The sequence below is a fragment of the Cetorhinus maximus genome, chromosome 28 (assembly GCF_964194155.1).
Source record: "Cetorhinus maximus chromosome 28, sCetMax3.hap1.1, whole genome shotgun sequence".
In the NCBI taxonomy this organism is placed as follows: domain Eukaryota; kingdom Metazoa; phylum Chordata; class Chondrichthyes; order Lamniformes; family Cetorhinidae; genus Cetorhinus; species Cetorhinus maximus.
The window spans coordinates 24,062,881-24,083,969 of record NC_135906.1 but is presented as its reverse complement, the minus strand read 5'-3'; the positions used below and the strand labels follow the sequence as shown (position 1 = coordinate 24,083,969).

At 42.5% G+C, this 21,089-nt stretch overlaps 1 protein-coding gene across 1 annotated transcript in view; it reads right to left on the bottom strand.

Moving 5' to 3' along the window:
* LOC144668772 (uncharacterized) overlaps positions 1-21,089 on the bottom strand; it is a 219,612-nt gene that overhangs the window by 12,640 nt on the left and 185,883 nt on the right. The window contains exons 3-11 of the mRNA XM_078531102.1: positions 16,051-16,152; positions 14,113-14,316; positions 13,445-13,539; positions 12,779-12,988; positions 12,576-12,689; positions 11,444-11,587; positions 10,273-10,365; positions 9,204-9,398; positions 4,172-4,276 (exon numbers count right to left, since the gene is read on the bottom strand). Of these exons, the coding sequence (XP_078387228.1) occupies positions 4,172-4,276; positions 9,204-9,398; positions 10,273-10,365; positions 11,444-11,587; positions 12,576-12,689; positions 12,779-12,988; positions 13,445-13,539; positions 14,113-14,316; positions 16,051-16,152 (1,262 nt within the window). The remainder of the gene's footprint in view (positions 1-4,171; positions 4,277-9,203; positions 9,399-10,272; positions 10,366-11,443; positions 11,588-12,575; positions 12,690-12,778; positions 12,989-13,444; positions 13,540-14,112; positions 14,317-16,050; positions 16,153-21,089) is intronic.

Below are 21,089 nucleotides of genomic sequence, written 5' to 3'. Positions count from 1 at the left end.
TCAATTCTTGGTCTCCACTGAGTTAGCTGATACCAGACTAAACAGTTGGGAGCTCTATAAATGGCCTCTATGCCAATGCGCTAGGGAAGCAAAAAAAAAAACCCACAACTGGGTTTCCAGTGCTGACTGCGAATTCATAGGCAAATAGACCAGGGCTGCGAGTGCAACTGGAACTGTAGCACAACAGGCTTCAACTCAGTAAGGGGAAAAAAATACACAGCTGGCCAAATATTATAAATAATCTAAAATATAATTTTAATGACATTATCTTTGGTGCCAACATCCAGGGAATTCAAAATGGCAGTACTGGTACAATTGATTGGTAATACTGGTAATTCTACAATTGATTAATTTAAGGAATACATTTTTTAAAATACTGTGGCCATAAAACAGTTATTAACACCTTTTAAGGTGACTAATGCACTATTAACACTATATATTAGAATTCATGCTATTAACACAAGCAATAATATGGCTGGCACTTGCAAGGTATGAATACTCCAGCACATGTGAAAAACAGAAAGGACATCCAAAAGCACATCCTTGAAGATACCCCGATTAATACTCCCAAAGATTAAAGCCAATGAATTAGTCCTTAAGTGTGGTCACTGTTGTTCTGAAGGCAAATGTGGCAGTCAATTTGTGCACAACAAGGCTCCGCAAACATAAGTGGAGGGGATAAATAGTAAATCACCAAGGAATTAATGCTGGTCAAACGTCAGGGAAAATTCCAAGTCTTCCGTGAAAAATTGTCGAGGGTCTTTTATACCCGCCTGAACAAGCAGACAGGGTCTGAATTTAACGTTTCGCATTGATGCAGTTCTCCGGAGCAACACAGCACTCAGTACTGTATCAAAGTGTCAACCTAGATTATCTGGTCAAGTCCTTGAATCCACAATGTTCTGGTTCAGGGTCCAGAGTGTCACTGCTGAGTCACACGAATGGCAGCAGCAGCACCAAAACATTTAATAACTGCTGACATATGACACAGGTTAATACGCCAACGGTAGAATAAATTTCATGCGGAGAGGGGCTAAGTGTTGCAGTGAATCAAGCCTCAATATTCCTGCACAAATTACTCCCATTTAAGGGAATGCCTCTACAGGTTATCTGTCATTGTTAATGACCAAACATTAAAGTTTCTGGAGGTTATAACCCATTGCCCCTGCAGAAAATGATATTAATATTCCCACAAATTAATGTCAGCATACAAGCCGGAATTAATTCTCCAGAAGTTTATTAAATTATTGACCCTAGGGCGCAGCTAAACATCAATCTTCCCAATTACAGACCTTCAGATACCTCCAGGTATTGATACAAAGATTATTAGTTATCACTTCAGGTATTCTTAATCTGGCAGTAAAGCGAGCTGTGTGGTGCAGGGAGGGTAACAATTCTGAGGGCTGGGTCAAGGCAAAATGGTTGAGACGAAGACCTCTGCTGTCTAAAGTCACATGCGAAAAAAATGGGTTCTCTGCATTTAGGTCACAATGGCACTTAACTGGCGATCTCCCTTATAGAACTCAGAAAGGCTTGTATAAGAAATATAAACATGTCATAGTTGGAGCTGTAAGTGGCATTCTTTTGAGGTTGGGCAGGGTTGAGGTTGACTGTTTCGAATTATTATATACCTGACTGAGTGATACAAACACCAGGAAGAGTGCTCCACTCACCAGCACTGACTTTCCTCAGTCTTTTCCTTTTGCCTGACCGGACAGTTGTAAAACCCATTCGTCGTGGCTTAAGAGACTCGAACAAGTAGCGTCTCTATTGGGTCAACATGGAGTACACACTCTTTCCTGATCGGGGCAAACCCCATTTACCTTTGCCAAAGAAATGTCAGGGTAAAAGGTTGGCAAGAATGATTTGTAAATGTGCGTCTGGGTAGTCCTGCAGTTTATCCAAATAAAAGTGAGCACCTTATCAGTGCCTGGCCATTTGTAAGCTTCCCACTGCCAAGCTAGGATGACACTGTCCATTAAGACATTACATTGCAGAATTATCTACAGCCGGGTAAGAAGGATCACAGCCTGCAGTCATACACTGGCCTATCCAGGTCCCATTAATCCTCACCCTGAAGAATCTTCGAACTAAGTTACAGTCTACTCTCCTTAAACGGAGATAATTAGAAATTTCACTAGCAAATAAAACTTCACATCCATTCAAATTACCGAGAAATCCACCCACGTAGAGTTTTCATTAGCTTGGTATAGACTACGTTATTTCTCTCCAGCTTCGACCCACTTGCCGGAGCTTTAAGTTCTGACACAGATTAGCAATCACCAAGTTTTAGAATTCTCAGTATTCACAAGGATACTTAATGGAATTTACCCAGCTAAAACCAGATTGCACCCAGGCACAGAAAACTGATAACCTTCAAACTAAAGCCATCCTACTCATTAAGTGCAGGCAGGGCTATTCCACGAATCAATTTTTCACCCCATACCAAAGGGCATCACTCAATTAAGGCGCTGGGAGGAATCCCACAGCCACTATTTCGAGGATGAGGAAGGCAGGTTATCTCCAGTGTCCTGGAAAGGTGGGGCTGGGTGCCAACATTGATCCCTCAACCAACATCACTAAAAAGGAGGCAATTAATTTCACAATACAGTTTGTGGGATCTTACTGTGCGCAGATGAGCAGCTGCCCTGGCACTTCAATTTTTTTTTTTTAAAAAAGGTACATCATTCATAAAGAGCCTTGCAAACTGGATGCATGCACCATCAACAAGGATGATCCACGCCTCCAGAGCAAGGTTAACATGAGTTCCGAAGAAGAATCATATTGGATTCAAAACACAAACTCAGTTTCTCTCTCTACAAATCAGCTGGGAATTTCCAATCCTTTCTGGCTTTACGAACATGGAGGTCCATGGTCGCCAACCCCCTGTTAGGGAATGGTACCTGAAGAGAGAAGAGACGTCACTAGCAGTAAAAGAGGAAGGGGGGGTGTGGTATTCTGAGGATGTGGAAGGTGCAATACAAATGCAATATTCCTTATATAATTGATGTTTCCACCCCCTTCCTGACCCCCATTCGTTTTGTAGCTGCAGTTCCCCCCCCCCCGCCCCCGCCATATCCGGCAGCCAGCCAGAGGAGTCTGCCCACTCCTTACCCCTACAAGATGTGGGCCAGAGGGGCGAGGAACGCAAGGGGGCCGGGACGGGACGACAGGGGGGAAGACGATGGGAGGGAGCAACGATTGGGGGGGGGGGGGGGGGGGCGATGGGGGGGAAGGGGGGGAGACGACGGGGGGAAGGGGGGCGACGGGGGGGGAGACGGGGGGGAAGGGGGAGACAACGGGGGGGAAGGGGGGAGACAACGGGGGGGAAGGGGGGAGACAACGGGGGGGAAGGGGGGAGACAACGGGGGGGAAGGGGGGAGACAACGGGGGGGAAGGGGGGAGACAACGGGGGGGAAGGGGGGAGACGACGGGGGGAGGGGGGAGACAAGGGGGGGAGACGATGGGTGGGAGACAACGGGGGGTGAGAGGGGAGTGGGAGGTGGGAAGGAGAGTGGGGGGAGGGGGAGTGAAGAGGGGGAGGGGAGAGAGAGGAGGAGGAGGAGGGTGGGGGGAGTGGAGAGGGGGAGGGGAGTGGAGTGGGGGAAGGGGAGAGAGAGGGGGTAGTGGAGTGGGGGAAGGGGTGAGAGGGGATTGGGGGAAGGTGGAGGGGAGTGGGGGAGGGTGGGGGAGGGGATGGGGGAGGGTGGGGGAGGGGATGGGTGAGGGTGGAGGGGGAGGTGTGAGGGGTGAGGGGAGTGGGGGAGGGGAGTGAGGGGGGAGGAGGGGGAGTGAGGGGGAGGAGGGGGAGTGAGGGGGGAGGAGGGGGAGTGGGGGGAGGGGAGGGTGTGGGGGGGAGAGAGGGGAGGGAGTGGGGGGAGGGGAGAGAGGGGGGGAGTGGGGGGAGGGGAGAGAGGGGGGGAGTGGGGGGAGGGGAGAGAGGGGGGGAGTGGGGGGAGGGGAGAGAGGGGGGGAGTGGGGGGAGGGGAGAGAGGGGGGAGTGGGGGGAGGGGAGAGAGGGGGGGAGTGGGGGGAGGGGAGAGAGGGGGGGAGTGGGGGGAGGGGAGAGAGGGGGAGAGGGGAGAGAGGGGGGAGGGGAGAGAGGGGGGAGGGAGAGGGGAGAGAGAGTGTTGGGGGGTGGGTGGAGGGGGGAGGGGTTTTCCTCCCTCACCGTCAGCTCGGGGTCGATCTCGATTTTGAAGGTTTGCTGCTGCAGCGTTTTCACGGTGATGAGCATGGCGATGGCCGCCTGCTTCCCCTCCCCCCGGGGAGGGGAAAGCAATCACACTCCGCCGGCCGAATCGCCGCCGCCTTCGATTTGCTGGAAATTTCCACCAGGCCGAGGCAGCCTCAGACCGTCGCCATCTTGACGCAAGCGCTGCGTTTGCGGTGGCGGCCGCAGCGTCATCGCCATGGCGACCGGCCGCGTCATGTGACCTGCCTGATAAATCACACTGACTTGCTTCACTTAAGCCCTTCTCTACATATCTCATTTTCCCCACACTTTTACCATAGACTGCCCTACTTATATATATAAATGTGCAACTATAGAGAAAAAAACCTTGTATTGATATAACATAAACACAGAAAAGAAATACCAATTCTAAAAGGAACAACAATTTATACTGCCCCAGAAGAGAGTGCTGATTATTTGGCAAGTGGGCTCTTGTGAATCTGTCCTGATCAGCACAAGGCATAAAGCTTTGACAGCACATTTCTTTTTTCAGCAATACTCAAGTTCTCTGCTACCAAGCGATTATTAGAAACACTCAGCACATCAGGTAGCCTCTGGGGAAGGAAGCAAGAATGAAGTTATCAGGTTGATGAGCCTTTGCATTTGTATAGCACCTTTCATGACCTCAGTGTGTCCCAAAGCACTTCACAATCAATAAATACTTGGCTGTGTACTCAAAGTTGTAACGTGGCAGCCAATTTGCACACAGCAAGCTCCCACAAATAACAATATGGTAATGACTGGCTGGTGATGTTTATTGAGAGTTAAATATTGACCAGTGCACCCAGGGATAATTCCTGTTCTTTGAAACAGTGCCATGGATTGTTTTACATCCAGTTGAGGGCAGTTGGGAGTCTTGGTTTAACGTCTCATCTAAAAGGCTCTATATTAGTGCAATACTCCCTTAGTAGTGCATTGGGTATATCAGCCTTGATTTTTGTATTCAAAAATTTCTGGTGTCAGACTTAAGCCTACAACCTTCTAACTCAGAGGCAAGAGTGCTGCCCACAGCTGACTATAAATTGACACAGTTTTCATATGTAAATATTCAGATGTTCATTGAAGTATTATTAATTTATCTCTGAAATAAGTCTCAAGTCATAAGTCTGTGCCATCCAAATCACTCTAACCTTTTTCCCCTCCATCTTTATGGTGACAGATTCCGAAATGTTCCCTGATTGTGGGTGTGAAAAATACCTTGTTCTGCCAAGTGTCTGATCACTTTCTCAGAACGTCCCAAAGCATTTCATGAGTCACAATGCACTGCACCACATCTGCATCAATGGAAAATTCAGGTTAATAGCTCATGACAGCCATTCACTGAAATATGAAAGATTTCAAAAGCAGCATCAGGGACTTGAGCTGATGTTACTTGGAAAATTTGCTAATCCAATGGGAAGATTTTGCTATTTGAACCCAAACTGTGAGGACTGTAGCATCTAGGTGCTAGGAATGACATATTTTGCAAATTCCTTTTAACATGTATTTCTTTTCATGAAGGACCTGATAAATTATTAAATCAAGCTTAGTGATAGCCACTCTTATACATATATATATATTCTAAACAAATAAAAATCAGTTGGCCAGAGTAAACTAGAACAACTGAAACATGTAATTGTTCTTAATCAACTACAAAACTTAGCATGTGCACAACTTCTCCACTTCAAAAAGTTCCAATAACCATTGGCCCAACATACAGCCAGGCAGGTCCAGAACTATCTTCCTGTCGGTGTGCTAAATTCAGAGCATGTTGACTTTTGGAGTTGCGCAATTGGCTTCAGCAATATTAACTCTAGTTATCAGTTACATTTGTTTGTCCTTCCACAAGTTTCTCTCTTCCCTTTTTGAGGCCCAGTTCCATTTTGGAGGATGCTTAGTGCGTCAGCCCCCAAAGGACAAAAAGACGATGGTGACCGCCCAGCGCCTTAGCCATGGAGTGTGGTTCTTCTTTTGTCAAGCGACTGCAGTAGTGTTCTCCAGGCCTTAGAAAATGGCTTAAATAGTGAACAACCATGAATAATTAGTATAATAGAAATCTTATAGTAGAAAAAGCAGCCGACTTCTGTCAATTGCACTCCACATTCCAAAATTAGAGTCAAATTCATTTTCCACATTTCAATATGTTGTGAAAGAAAAAGCAGCAAAAAAAAAAAAAAGGTCTAGTACATCAAACACTAGGGGATAAATTGAGAAAAAGATCACCAAATAAAAAGAATGGATTAGGAACTTTTCTTTTTAAAAGAACAAAGCACAAACTTGTTAGGAAATGGGAAAATGCCAGACTAGAAACTGTGGGAGCAGAATCTAACAGCTCTTAATAGGGAAGTATTTTTTTATTTTTCAATTATTTATCCAAGATAGGAATGGGACCAAGCCAGCACATGCATGATGGATGAATTCACCTCCTACAGTACTATAAAATTCAGCTTCAGTGACTGCGTTTCAAGCCAGCTGAGAAAATGGAGGTAGGAGCGTGGGAAATGATTGATCAGCGGGGATACCCAATGGGGTCAACTCTGGGAGAAAATTAACATCAAAAGCACAGCACAGCAAATATAAGACTTAGCCATGAGCCCTTCCCTGACTTTATTCTATACTCCCAAACATCCCAGCTGCAAAACATAAACAGCAGGACAAGACCATGGAGTGCCAGCCGCTCTACAATTCAATGACTTGGCAGATCTTCTACTTGGAAGTCTACGTTCCTGCCCTATCCCCACACAAAAAAGATCTCTGGCTGTATCTACCACACCATCCTCAGAAATATATTGCTGTTCCTTCACGGTCACTGGGTCAAGATCCTGGAACTCCCTTCAGAATACCACTGTGGGTGCTACGCCACATGGACTGCAGTTGTTCAAGGTAGGAGGGAATTCACTGTCATCTTCTCAAGGGCAATTAAAGAACAGGTAACAAATACTGGCCTTGCCAGTGACACTCAAGAAAATAAAAGAACATCTACAGGCTTCTGGAGTAGAATTCCAAAGATTTACATCTGGATGAAGAAACAACTCAGTACAAAATGGGCCAACTCTTTATCCCAGAGATCATGACCCCTAATTGTGGACTCCATAGCCAGAAAAAACATCCTCCTGGCACATACTTGGTCAAGCTCCTTAATCATTTCATACATTTGGCTTTGAGATTACCTTCCATTCTTCTAAACTTGAGGATATCTCATCAATATCATGAACCCCTTGTTACACTCCCTGAAAGTGTAACAATCTTTTAAGTAAGGAGACCAAACCTGCACGCAGAATTCTGGGTATGGTCTCACCAAGGCCCTATATAAAATTGCTGTAAAATTTTACCCTTGTACACCAACCCCTTTGTAATAACAGCGAATATAAAACCAGCAATTAAAGCAACTTTTATGTGATTCATGACAAGCACAATGACACCCAGGTCCCTCTGAACAGCAAGATTTCAGAGTCTCAACCAATTAAACATTCCCCCCCCCATATCAAAATGAATAACTTCGATTTCATTTTCATGTCCACTTAATCTATCCACATCCCTTTGCAGACTGTTTTCTGAACTTACTTTCCCACCTAACTTTGTGTTGCCAGTAAGCTTGGATACATTATGTTATGTCCCCTTATTTAATTTGTTGATATGGATTGCAGATAGCAGAGACCCAAGCACTGATCCTTGCAGCACCGCACTGGTTTCACCTGGCAACTCAAAAATGTTTTGTTCATTCCTACAGTGAACCAGCAAATCTATGCTAATATTACCACCAATCCCTAGAAATTCAAAGAACTGCAAACGGTTCCAAACTTGAAGAAAAACAAAAGTCATTTCACTTCCATTGGTATTTATTGTAGAAATGTGATCAAACGTATTTCTGTATTGCACACAGAGAACTCAAGTTTTCCAAACACGGTCATCGATTAAATCACCAATTTACAACATTTAAATAACGGATTAAAATGACAAAACTTTTAGACTTGGTCTGTACAGAAATTTTAAGTCTCCTTTTTTTTTTGTTGGAAATAAAGAATCCCCCCTGCCCCTCTTTGAAACCCCTATATAAAGAATGCAAAATACAAAGGCAAAGTTGACCCTGGATTTGGAAGGAGCCAATAAACATCCATGTATATAACCAGTGCAGTCCTGCTCGACACAATTGTTCTCCGAGTGGATAAAGGCAGCTGTACAATTACACTTACAGTTGAAGCCTGTCAATGGGAAAACCCCAGATGGAAGTGAAATTGGTCAATTTAAATCAGATCATTATGTTAAACCCCATCACCAGATTTTAATTACACTTGGGAATTGAGTGGTTCAAAAACAAAAAACCTTATAAAGCAGTGCTCCCTGGAAATTAACTGGCATCAACTGTAAAATCTCAGACATGGTTCAGTGTATTGTGTCCATCTAGATAAGTAGACACAAAATAAACTAACCCAACAGCATAAGAACCAAAGTTTGGAAATTACTAGCAACAAGCATTACTGTACGAATACTTAAGGGCTTGTACCAACTTTTAACTGAGGGGTTGACCCATAGAATAGGAGGTTAAAAAAAGTTAACGCCTCAGTGAAAACAGCAAAAAAAAAAGGCCAGCCCATTGTGGACAATGCTCAGGTGATTTCCAGGATCATTGTGGCTATTTCTTGTATCCAGATTGCTGTGTTGAATATGCAAAACAGTCTGAGTTCCATTATCAGGGTTAGATCCTTCCCCACCATTATGAAGGTGATATCTTTAGTGATCCAAATATATTTTTAGTAATCAAGGTTTAGAAATCTCAGTAGTCCCTTCCTCAGTGGATATATTTTTCCAATATAAGATCTCATCCCCTTTTTTGCCCCCAACCCTAAAGACCCTAACTCATTTCTCTAATCTTTGTTTGTAAACAAAAAGAACATTCCAATAAGGGGTCCCAATTGCTTTGTGTAAAAGGTTCTTTTCTGCACATAGCTCCTGCTGCCATTCATTCTCCCAACATTTGTTACAATCTTTATAACTCATCCTTTGGAGCAGTATCTGTTTCTTCTTCCTCCTCCTCCTCTTCCTCATCTTCCTCTTTTTCTTCTTTCTCTTCATCCTCATCCTCTTCCTCATCTCCTTCAGCATCATCCTCCTTATCCTTCTCTTCCTCCTCCCGTTTCTTTCGCTCTTCTTCGTCCTGTTGCTCCTTCATTTTCTTTTCTAGATCCTGAACAAAGACAAAAATCAACTCAGTCATGGTGTGAGACACTGCTCTGAACACATTCTGCAAATACACAAAATGGGCACTAGGATTTCAGTGAAGCATAAATCATGTCATTTTAAATGCTACATACGGTTATCATCAAGCATTCTAATTAAAAATTGTCCCACAATAAGAGTTTTGTCTGAAGAGACCATTTTAATCTAATAACAACTTGCAATAACAGTTAAATTACACATTGCAGTGTTATTTTCCTATATCATTTTAGGGATCAGTGTATTTAGTGTAGATTCTAACACTATTACATAAGAATATTTCAGATGTGGAGAAAAGAGATGTGCTACCTTAGATTTGCTATAGCCTGGTATTACAAATTGTTGGCTTTTTAAAAAAAAACAGCACCTACTCAACATTGGCAAATCCCACTGTAAATTGTACAGGGGATGTCGAGTCTTTTTAATTTGTTAGTTTAGAACTTGCACATTACAAAAAGGTGTATCAGCATTAGGAGAGCCTAGCCATTCAAGTCCCTAGCTCTGTTCACAAAGCTATTCTTATGGGCTTTAAAAAAAGAGTCACTTTACTGATCAAATCGCTGAATTTTTGGCAGTTTGTCATGAATTGGCATTTACTCAGAACCAGGCTGCAACTGCCATAATTAATTCCATATAACCATTACACCTTCAGAAAGAGATTGTTTTCATTCCTGGCCCCGTTCGATCAGAACATAAGTCCCAGAAGGGAAAAGGTCAGAATGTCAATGATTGTTTAAGGGTTGGAAACACATTTCAAACAAACTTAAAATTCTTAATAATCCTGTTCCCCCATTCTGCTTCTGCAGCCAATCCTTAAGAAACGATTCACCTGCCTGCACTCTTACCTTAGTTGCTCCCCAGGTTTCTGTTCCAGATTTTTCAGCAAATTTTTCATCATCTGTGATCAGGAAATTATCAAATATTGTCCCAGATTTAACCTGAAGAATTGAAAAAAAAAAATCACCTCAACAACTTGGGTCACATCTGTACAATGATATAGCATCATATGGAATACATCCATTCCATAGAGATAACCAGCTTTGCAAGGGTGGAGGATAAAAGAGAACAGGAAGGAAGAGCATGGTCTAAGGTAGATAACTAGCTCACGTCTTTGGAGCAGGACATTAAAATTCTGTACCTCTAGCCCCTATAATGCTCATTTCCACAAATGGGCAGGAGGAAGCAAATTACAAGAATAAAAAAGGGCCGAGTAGGTGTTGGGGGAGGGGGGGAAGAAAAGAGAGGAGAATACTTAAAATGCTGGCTCACATTGGGTGTGGCTATTTTGCCTTCAGCCAGTAAAAGCAGTTTCTCCTTAGGTTAACCCATCAGAAACACTACACTCTTTTCAAAACCGTTGCTGAAACAGGATTTGCTGCTTATACACAGTTTGTTGCTTGAACGAATACAAAAAAAGAAATATTTTGGACAAATGCACAAGGATATGCCATGCTAGTCCTTTACGAAAAAAAAAATCAAGAAGTCAATCTCACATTTATGCTGATGCCTCCCTAAAAAACACAGCAGAATATATAGAGGAATTAAAACAGTTTTAAACAAAATGCTTTTAAAGCACGTGTGCTGAGTCAAAAATGTTTTTTTCATCTTGTGGCCTGACCAATAGCTCGCCGTATGGAAGTACCCAAACTTTGCCTTTAGGGGCCAATTAGAAAATTATGAAGCACTGCAGGCCAGTGGTTAAAATGAACATTTCCATTAATCATCATGTCTCAAGATGGACATTTTTTTTTTAAAAACTTGTCACCAATGAGGGTGAGGGACCCAAGAATTGAAATTTCCATGCCTGTAGGCCATGAACTGCAAAACAGGATATAAAAAGAACATAGCAAGAAATAAGCACAAAAAGAGATAGAAACTACAGTTGAGGCTTTGCCAGCCACAAAGGGCAATGAAACCAATGGTGCAGACACCCAGTTAATAGTTTGAGAATCTAAAGAACAAAGGGGTTGGAACAGGAAACATTACAACAAAATCTTCTTCCCAAGTTGCACTAACCTGCCACAGATCTAGACCAATCACACCAATATCCTTGTAACTGTAAAGGCTGGAATCTGCTGTGTACTCAGGATTATCAATTTCAGGGTGAATCCATTTGCCCTTGTAATCTGGGTTATCAATCTGACGTGGTTTCCATTCACCCTAGTGCAAAAAAAATTAGATTCAATTACTTTTTCTGAACCTTAAACAAGTAGGTGTGATGAATGCAAACAAACAATACCAAAAAAGAGAGAAAGCACTTTTTCTCCACCAGCCCTCCCAAACAGCAAATAAGAAGCAAGATTTGATCGGTCACCGGGACTGCACAATTCAAATTGAGACAGTCAATTAACAAAAATACACTGGGACTATTGCGATTCCCAGTCTTGTGCAGAGGAACAGTAGAGTGGGGTTGAAAGAGCTATCCTGGCATCTGTGCCAAGCAGTGATGTTGAAATGGTTGTCTGTTTTTAAAAATCAGTAAATCTAGGGCAATCAAGCAAGTGAAGCCACAAAGTTACTCCATAAAGTTGAGGTTAAGGTTCAAGGCCAATCTAGAACTTTGGCAGAAATGGGCTTTGAGTACACGATACCACACGACTTCAATGTCTGAAGACTTTTGTGGCAAGCAATTACTAAAGCGGTCTTGACAAACAGGCAGTAGTCACACCAGTGTGAACAGAGCATTCTGGCACTTGTCACCGCACAATAAGACTAGCATAAAGCAAGTCACGTGATAAGAGAGAGAAGTGCAGTGGCCTTAAAACTCAAAATCTTGTATAAATGACTATACCTGTTGGCCAATTTCCCTTCATGCGCAAAAAAAAAACTGATGGTTGTACTTCATCCAACAATAAAGGAAAAATTGTCGGCATATAACTTGCAACTATATTTACTATCGCCAGTTTCTGCCTGGAACCTCAGTCTAAACAACCCTTACCTCCCCTGTCAAAAATTGGTTACAGCCTGCATTATATTCCCAGGTGTTACATATGACAATACAATGCAGCAGCGGATTACATTAGTCTACAACTCAAACAGAATATACCAGGTTAACAGATACAATCTGGGTCAGGTATCTTGACAACTGATTTTTTTTTTTTTTAAAAACTTTTGCATAGGTTTTCTACAAAAAAGGCTGAGCCATTACCTTGTATTCACTGTTCTGAATCATAGGTGGCTCCCATTCACCATCCATCTCATCATCCCAGTCTTCAGGTTTCTTGGCATCAGGGTCAGGAATGTGCTCTGGTTTCTCCCAGTCCTGAAATCAGCAATGGTTAAATGAGTGAGGCAGCACAGACATTTCTCTCATCTTTGCAGCACTTCAATTTCTGTAAGAAGTTTATTTACTTCAGGTTTTTTATCCTCTGGATCATCGATCTTTGCACGTTCATCCCAGTCTTCTGGTTTCTTAGCTTCCGGATCCTTGATTTTCTTGGGTGGGAGGAAGTCCCAGTCTTCTTCCAAACTGCCTGATTCAACTTTCTGGTTGTCAATTTTCACCTCATAAGTATTGTCTGGACGGACAATGAGGGTGTAGAGATGTGTAAATTCATCATCCTAGTTAAAAAGAGAAAAAAATGGGTTTATAGCTGCTTTGACCAATTTGGCCAAATGGTTAAAGCTGCTGGACTACCAAAAATGTTGGGGGCTGGCGGGGGAGGGGGGGGGGTGGCTGGTTAGCTCAGTTGGCTAGCGTGTTGTTCAGAATGCCAACGGCATGGGTTCAATTCCTGTTCCAGCTGATGTGGACTTGGCTTCGCCATTGCCTCTTTAACCTCAGAGTGGAAGGCAATGGCGAACCAAAATCTGCCAAGGAAAAATGGCCCAGGGTGAAGCTTCAACAGACAAGGAGCCAAGGACCTGCCTTCAGGCAGAGCATGGAAGGGAAAAAGGAATTTTACATATCAGACAGCACATGTGATAAATAGCAAGGAATGTCTGTATCTGCTTTCATGTTATGGTTTGTCAAAATGGCTGCTGTAACTCCTGGTACAAGGTAAAGCAGTTACTCACCTTGCAACGAATATCCTTGGAAATCAAGTGATTCTTCCCTTTGTAATTGAAAATCACATGGACTTTCTTGGTTCCTGGGCCACAAATGTCAGGACCTGGAATTACAAGAGCAGCAAAAACCATCATCCTCACTTACTTTTAAATTTTCCAATATCTGACATTGCCAATCCGGCATTGCAACTTCACAGTAATTTTTAATTGGTTCCTAATTTTTCCCTTCAAAAAATTATTCAGCCGCAGTGCAGTGTAAAATTGGAACCTTATTGATCTAGCACAAGTCCAGACAACCAATTATAAACATGATGCACAATGTAACACTAAAGATTTCTTATCCTTTAAAAGGAGCACAAAATTAATCATAGGTCAACTCAAGGTACAAACTTATAGTATGCACAAATAATAGCAGTCTATGGCATAAAGTGGGTTGGAGTTCTTGGGCTCAACTTGTACACAAAAATGGGGAGGAGTGGCACAGGACAAAGACTGCGCTGTGGAACAATGGGAGGTGGGTTAGAGGGTTCAGCCTTCCATGTGCAGTGTTTTTCTAGTCTCATCCAAGCTCCTGTGGGCAGCAGGGAGACCACACTGCCTCCTCACACATGCTCAGTATTCCTAGACTAGGGGAGGTGTGGAAAAAAAAAATGTAGGGTTCTACTCAAAAAACTTACCAAACATAATATTGTAGCTGGAGTCTCCGTGCATATCAGACTGATCAAGGGTCGATGGAAAGATCTTCACATATCCACCTCCACAGTCGATTGTCTGCTCGTGCTTGACTGTGAATTGGACAACAAGGGTCTTCCCTTCGTTGCTGAAGGATTCAAACTTTGCAGACATTGCATAGAATCTGGCATCCTCACTCGTCTGAAGTCCTAGAATCGAATAATAATAGACGACAAATGAGCACAAAGAGGTTAAATGAAGCAGCACAAGTTCTGTACAAATAGAAACTTTAAACCATCCCAAACAGCGGCCAGGCAATAAATACCGATGACAAGACTCCAGTACAGATGCAAGGTGCATTTGTGTTGCACCGCCAGTTTCTGGAGTCCGGCTGTAATAAGCTCTCAACTGCACGCTCCCAACATTTCCACTTTCATCCATAGTTGATCAGACTGCAGGCAGTAGAATCAACACCTCTAGAAATTCATTATAGCTATGACAAAGGGCCTGTGTTACCCTGAACAATCGGAAAGTTCAAGCAGTGTTTATTTGTAACATACAGGAAACCACATTTGCCATCAAGCATAAAACACCCCTAATGGCTTTAATTAGATTTTTATTATGTAAAGACTACGTGCATTTTAAAGCTTTACTGCAATTTACAATCCCAGAAGTATGGCCAATTCTCCCAGTTTCAATACACAGGAAGGGATTGGATTCAGATTAGATTGACCAACTTGAATTTTTCACTGGCGTCCAAGGCTCCCCAAAGAGTACTACAGGTCTGAATCAGCAACTGACTTGCAAATGTGTCACAGCATTGACGTCAGGAGCTCAAGTGATGCAGAAGCAGCCCAGTACTCAGCTGGCAGCAGCCCATAAGTCCCATCAGTTCTCAAATCGGTGGGAAACCTCTTGGAAAGAGGCACCCCCCCCTCCCTCTGGATTGACCGAAATCCATAAACAGAGGCAGCCTCAACCCACAGCAACTCTACTGCCTCTTTAGCTAGCCAGTGAGAAGTTGATAATCCAAGCCTGATTCTTCACATCTTTTTCTTTCAAAGCAAAAAAAAACTATGGAGGCTGGAGCTTTCATAAGCAAAACAGAAATACAGGAAAAGCAGAAAGAGGCAAGGCCGAAGGTCAATAGAAACTACAGCAGTAAGAACCACCATAAACCGGGTCTTATTGACAAGCCTGGTCACATGGCACTCAAAGCTGACGAGGCTGGAGATTCAACTCCGTCAAGTGCTTTTATATACCAGTATACACATCAGGGCCATTAAACAGGCAAGGCAACACTGCCACACATTACAAACAGCACCCTGGAGCATGCTGCAAGGAAATAATGAAGTTGAGAAGCCACAAGATTAAGTCTTATAGCGCGAGTCCATCGCAATCTTTTGATGCAATACTGTCTTGAAATATATTCCAGCCTTCACATTTAACAGAATTTATTTTTTACTATTCAGTCACTTTCTCCCCTCACCCAAGGCAATTGAACCTCCTTTTTATTTTCTCTGCACAATCATGCAAGGGTTCAGTCCCACACTACAGTCAGACCAATGAAACATAAGGGAGGGTTGGATTTATTCTTGATGTCTCAATACTTCTTTCTTCCATTACCTGGACTTCCCTTATTAAGGAATTTTTAAAAAATCAACATCTGAAACGTGGAGGGCCAAATTGGTCATTTAGTGGCGACAGAGGTCAAGGGACCAAAGTCACCCTCTAACACATGGTAGAGAATGAAAACTTAGCCTGGAGAAGAGTCAATGAGACTTCCCTACAGGGAAAGATTAGATGAAGATATCCAGCAATACTCACGGCAGCTAGTGATAAGGTATGGGATCCCCTTTTTAAACCACAACTGGTGATAAAAGTCACAGGAAACAGCACGCCACCCATTTGGAGTTTAAACCAACAGGGAGAAACTCCCCTACCTTTATCTTTCTCAGCGTCACCGTAAAATTTGCCAGGAGTCAGCTTGAACTTTCCATAGTCGGATTTGTGCTTCGATTCAGTCCATCGCTGCGCCCAGACATCTGTTGCGCAATACAAAAGACAGCTACATTGTAAAATGCAACAGAAAAAAAAGTGCAAAACCAAAGACAAAAGAAAAATCAGTTCACAAAAAAAATTCTGAAAACCTCACTAATCGTAAACACAAGTAAAAAAAGAGTGCAGTTTGAATCTATTACCCATCACCACCATTTTGTCAGGCCTCTAGGTGGCATCGCAATAGGATTTTCCTATTATATATGGAGCTCAGTTAAGTCAAGCCTACTATAACTGGCCAAGTGAAATGAGACAAATTGACACTAAGCATGCCTAGTTTGCATTTTACAGCAACTATTCAAAGATAAAATTTACTTTAACAAGGCAGGAGTGTCAACATTTAAACCAGATTAGAAACAGATGTAAAAAAAAAAGCAGAGTTGCATAACTTGATTATAATAAAATAAAGAGTGAATTACCTATAAACCATATAATCCCAATGGCCTAATTTAAGAGGTGTGAAATTAACTACTGATTGTGTGGATTCAAATTTAAAATTAGCCAATGCCTCAAATTTATCCAAAATACTTGACGCACAAGGACGAGGAAGATCAAAGGCTTGATGCTGAATCACAGCCCGGACGTCAATAAGAGTTACAATGGGTCTCATGTCCCTGTGCCTGAAAAATCCATCTGAGCTCCCTTTGCAATAATTACTCAGTCACTTCTACTGAAGAAGGACAAGTAATCTCTTGCCACGACAAGAGCAGGCTCAGCTGTGACGCCTAACGTGGGTAAATAGTTTGCCAGGGGGACTCCTCAGTGAATAGTGAGTGGCTGCTTGGACCAAGATACCAAAAATGGTGACCAGCAACTGTATGACAATAAGGATTCAACATCCTTATGGGCATCAACAGGGGAGGAAATTGGTTGGAGGGGGTGGGAGTAGGAAGAGCCACATGATTTATTTTCTCCAGAGCAATGATAGGTATTGGATAGGCATCAATCTGAAATTTTAAAAAAGCATGAGAACACAAGTGCTGGAAATGCAACGGACAGTCAGCATATGAAATAGCACAATTAACAAAAAATAATACAAGATTCTGCATTTGTATAGACAGATTAACAATTGGGATCTTCAAAAGTGCCAATAACCCAGGTAAATATTTAGCCCACTCAATGTATATGGAATGTAAGCCGATGAATTATTAATTAAAAATACAACACTGCAGAAGCTGGAAATCCGAAATTTAACAGGAAAATCTGGAAAGTACTCAGCAAGTCAGGCAGCATCTGTGGAGAAAGAAACAGAATTAATTAATGTTTCAGGTCGGTCATCAGAACCCGTTAATAAAAATCGTCCTGGTTTGTAGCCTAAGAGAAGATTTGAAGGCAGACAGCGAATTTTTATGACCTGGTTGAAGCCACCTAACGGTTTTAATATTCTTTTTAGATCAGCTTTAAAGATACCTACTCTCCTGGCAAAAGCCACAATAGCAAGCAAAAACAAAAATTTAAAAGAAATAAAGGGGAAAATACATAAAAATCATGTTTTGTCACATTAACCTCCCAGTAAACGATAGGATCAAAACAGATGGGACCCCTTGAAATACTGGTAATTCACCAGGATCATCACGCACACAGCAAGCGGCTAGTTAAAATTGGCAACACTTCAAAGCCCCACGCAAGGCAGGGAGGTTTGCGCTATATAAACCAACACTGCTGCAAGCTTGGCTCACTCTTAAGTGGAAGAGATTGCAATTTTGGCCTGCTGATGCACAACAGATCATGCCTTAAAATTAGAGGGACACGACTTGAGGGATTCCAATCCTTTGAAAAAAAAAGGGGCAGACCATTTACTGTGACCATTAAGGAGCATGCTTGGTTCACTCTTCACTTCTGGGTTTTATCCCAGGGATAGGGCAACAGGATTGACAAGGGAACTATATATACCCTTGCAGCTGGCATGTGTGTCACACAGAATCTTCATAAACTACAGCTTTCATTTAAAAATAAAAATGATTTTTTTTCATATCAGATCCCAGGAGTACAGTTTACCAGGTTCAGGTTAAAACATTGGCACAGCAAACTCCATGGGCCATATGCTCTACTCTGTCCCTATCTCATGCGCGGTACCCCCGGTGGTCTAATAGCAAACTCAGATGCAGGTAAAAATTGGGTCTAAGAGTCAGCTACCCATACAGGGTAAACAGGTTTTCATTACAAGTATCAGGGGCCAGTTTAAGGCAGCAGGCTGGCAGGATCAAAAATCAATAAGAAAAGACAGTCCAAAAGCAGATCTTTTAATAAGAAAACCAGGGAACGCTGGAGACGCTCACTCAGTAGATCAGGCTGCTTCAGTGGAGACAGTTAATGCTTTAGCTCAACTGAACCAGATGGAAGGTCATCAACTTGAAACATTGACTGTTTCTCTCTCGCTCTCTCCACAGATGCTGCCTGTCCAGAGTGTTTTCCAGCATTTTCAGCTTTTATTTCAGTTGTCCAGCATCTGCAAATATTTCACTCCAGCTGTTAAAAAGGCAGGCAAGCTCGAGTACAACAGCACCTACAAAAAAGACAGGTGTAGCTCTGGAGAGCTGATGAAGCTTTCGTTCAAGAACACTTACACCTACTGTCACTAGATTAACATCTAGCCACCCAAATGCACACACTCACCTTTAATTGCATCAAGGTGAGAATAGCTAAGTTAAGGTAAAACCATCTTTTGAGCTGCACAACAGAAAGACACAGTATTAACTGATCAACTACACCCAATATCTGCCTGTTAATTAGCCCTGGAACCATATAGGGAATTTAGCACAATCAGCACTAATCGCTGCTGAGGAAGAAACAATTATCTGGAAATTACTGCCCTTTCCTAGTCTATGAAATAGATTACACACATCTCTCAGAAGGAGGAGGAGTCTTGGCATTTGTTCTGACCTGACAGTAGTGCTTCAGCAATATTTTCCCACATGTAACAATTAAATTCTTGCTACAGAAGCAAAGACTCAGGTAAGGACATTCCTGCTTAGAGTGAAGGGGAATGCAAAAGACAAGCAGTCACTGACTCTTCCTGACAAGGAAGCTGGTTCCAGCATCAGGAGAGTTTAAATAGTGCCCTAGACAGAGGAACTGGGTTGCCCTGTTAAATCTGCAATGCAGGCTTTAGAGGGTGCGGGGGGGGGGGGGAGAGAGAGAAAAATAGCTTACAGGGAGCAGGAATTTGAAGAATTCCTTTTCCCCCACCACGAGGTGGTTTTCATCCCTGTAAACAGCACTTTGTTACTTCAGAAAATTCAGACTTACCTCAGGCAAACATCCTTCACTCAATGAACTGGTCATCTGCTCCCCTACATTTGGTCAACTCAGTCCAACGTACCAGTCATTTTTCATAACCAACTACATCTTACTTTAGTTAATGCATGAAAAATAACTCATTGATCATGATCAGACATTTCATATTTTGACTCTGTTGGGATTTTTACCATTCAGCGAGTCATTCCCAATCATCAATTACACTCTCCCATTAATTCCCCACTTTCCAACCTCTCAAGTTACTTCCCTTGAGCTATCTTTACTACTGGTCATAGATCACACCCATGGCACTTTTGAACTAATCCCTCAAGAGCAGGTTTTAGCCTCCAGTTAAGTTTCCTCCTCAAATTTTTTTCCACCACTCTTTCCCCTTCTAAATCCCACTGCCCTTCCAACAGTTTGCTCACTGGTCCTAACATCACGTTCTTTCGCTCTATGTTATTATTTGTTGGATTACGTTTTCGTAAAGTCCTCGGGATGTTTCACTACAATAAAAATGAGTTATAAATACACACGGCCATTAGCAGTAAAGCGAAGAATAACCCTAGTTCAGCCCTATCCTCGCACTGATGATTGAGCCAATGGTGGACAAGCTCACCCTCCAAAACAAGGTAGGCAGCAAGATTAGGCATTAACACCCAAGGAATTCTAATCCTAAGCGTTCTCAAAAAAGATTTGTAGATCACAAACAGAAACTGGAAGCAAAGCTCAGCAAAAACTAAAAAAAAAGTAGTCATCCATAAAACAGGATTTCATCTTTCTTCCAGACAAAGGCATCAGTTCCCTACTTTACTCTACACGTTCCACAGCCATCCTGTATTTCACAATCTTGTAGTTTGCTTGTGCAACCTTACATACTACGTGTCTCCAGGCTTTTGGACAGGGAAAGCAGGGAGCAGAGGTCGAAGAGGGGTAAAGCCTTAATGAATCTAAACCACTTTGCAAGAGGCACCGAATGAAGCTAGGTAGTGGCCAACCTCCCTTCTCCTAACCAAAATGAGCAAATTCCAGCACTCCTCAGTCACCCAGCTGAGATTAGCTAATTCAGCACAGAGCAAGAGCTTGGGCCTAGGACGGTGTGCGTGACACCTCATGAAAGGACTGGGACATCAGGAAACAAAAACTGAAATAGCTTCAAATTTCCCACAACCAAACGAGGTGAGATACAACATTAACAAGTTGAGTTGCTTTACCTTACTCTGTTGACAACTGGTTAACATACAGGAGCTGGAGGATTTTGAAAGATTTGCAACCCATACTTACCCATATGATATCTCAACTTAGCCCCAAGAAAAAGAACTTGATTTACTAATCATTGAAGTCGATGTAAAATACATGTCAAAATAAGTATAAGAAAGAGATATTTGTTCGCATTTATAATTCCTTCTGGCAAACCTGAATACCAGCACAAGTTGCAGGACATACAATCCAGCACATTTTACAGTGACAGCATTTATTGCAAACAAGGACCACACAAGGTTGTTGTTTCTACACAGGGAGAAATACATTACAACCTTTTTTGGCTTTTAAAAAAAAGTTCAGATCCAAACTTATATATATATTTTTTTAAAAACTGGATGGATAGAGACAGACTTACCTGTGGAACAAGACCCTCAAATACTGAGGGGAGGAGTAAGGAAATTGCCCCACTCCACGAAATGGGACA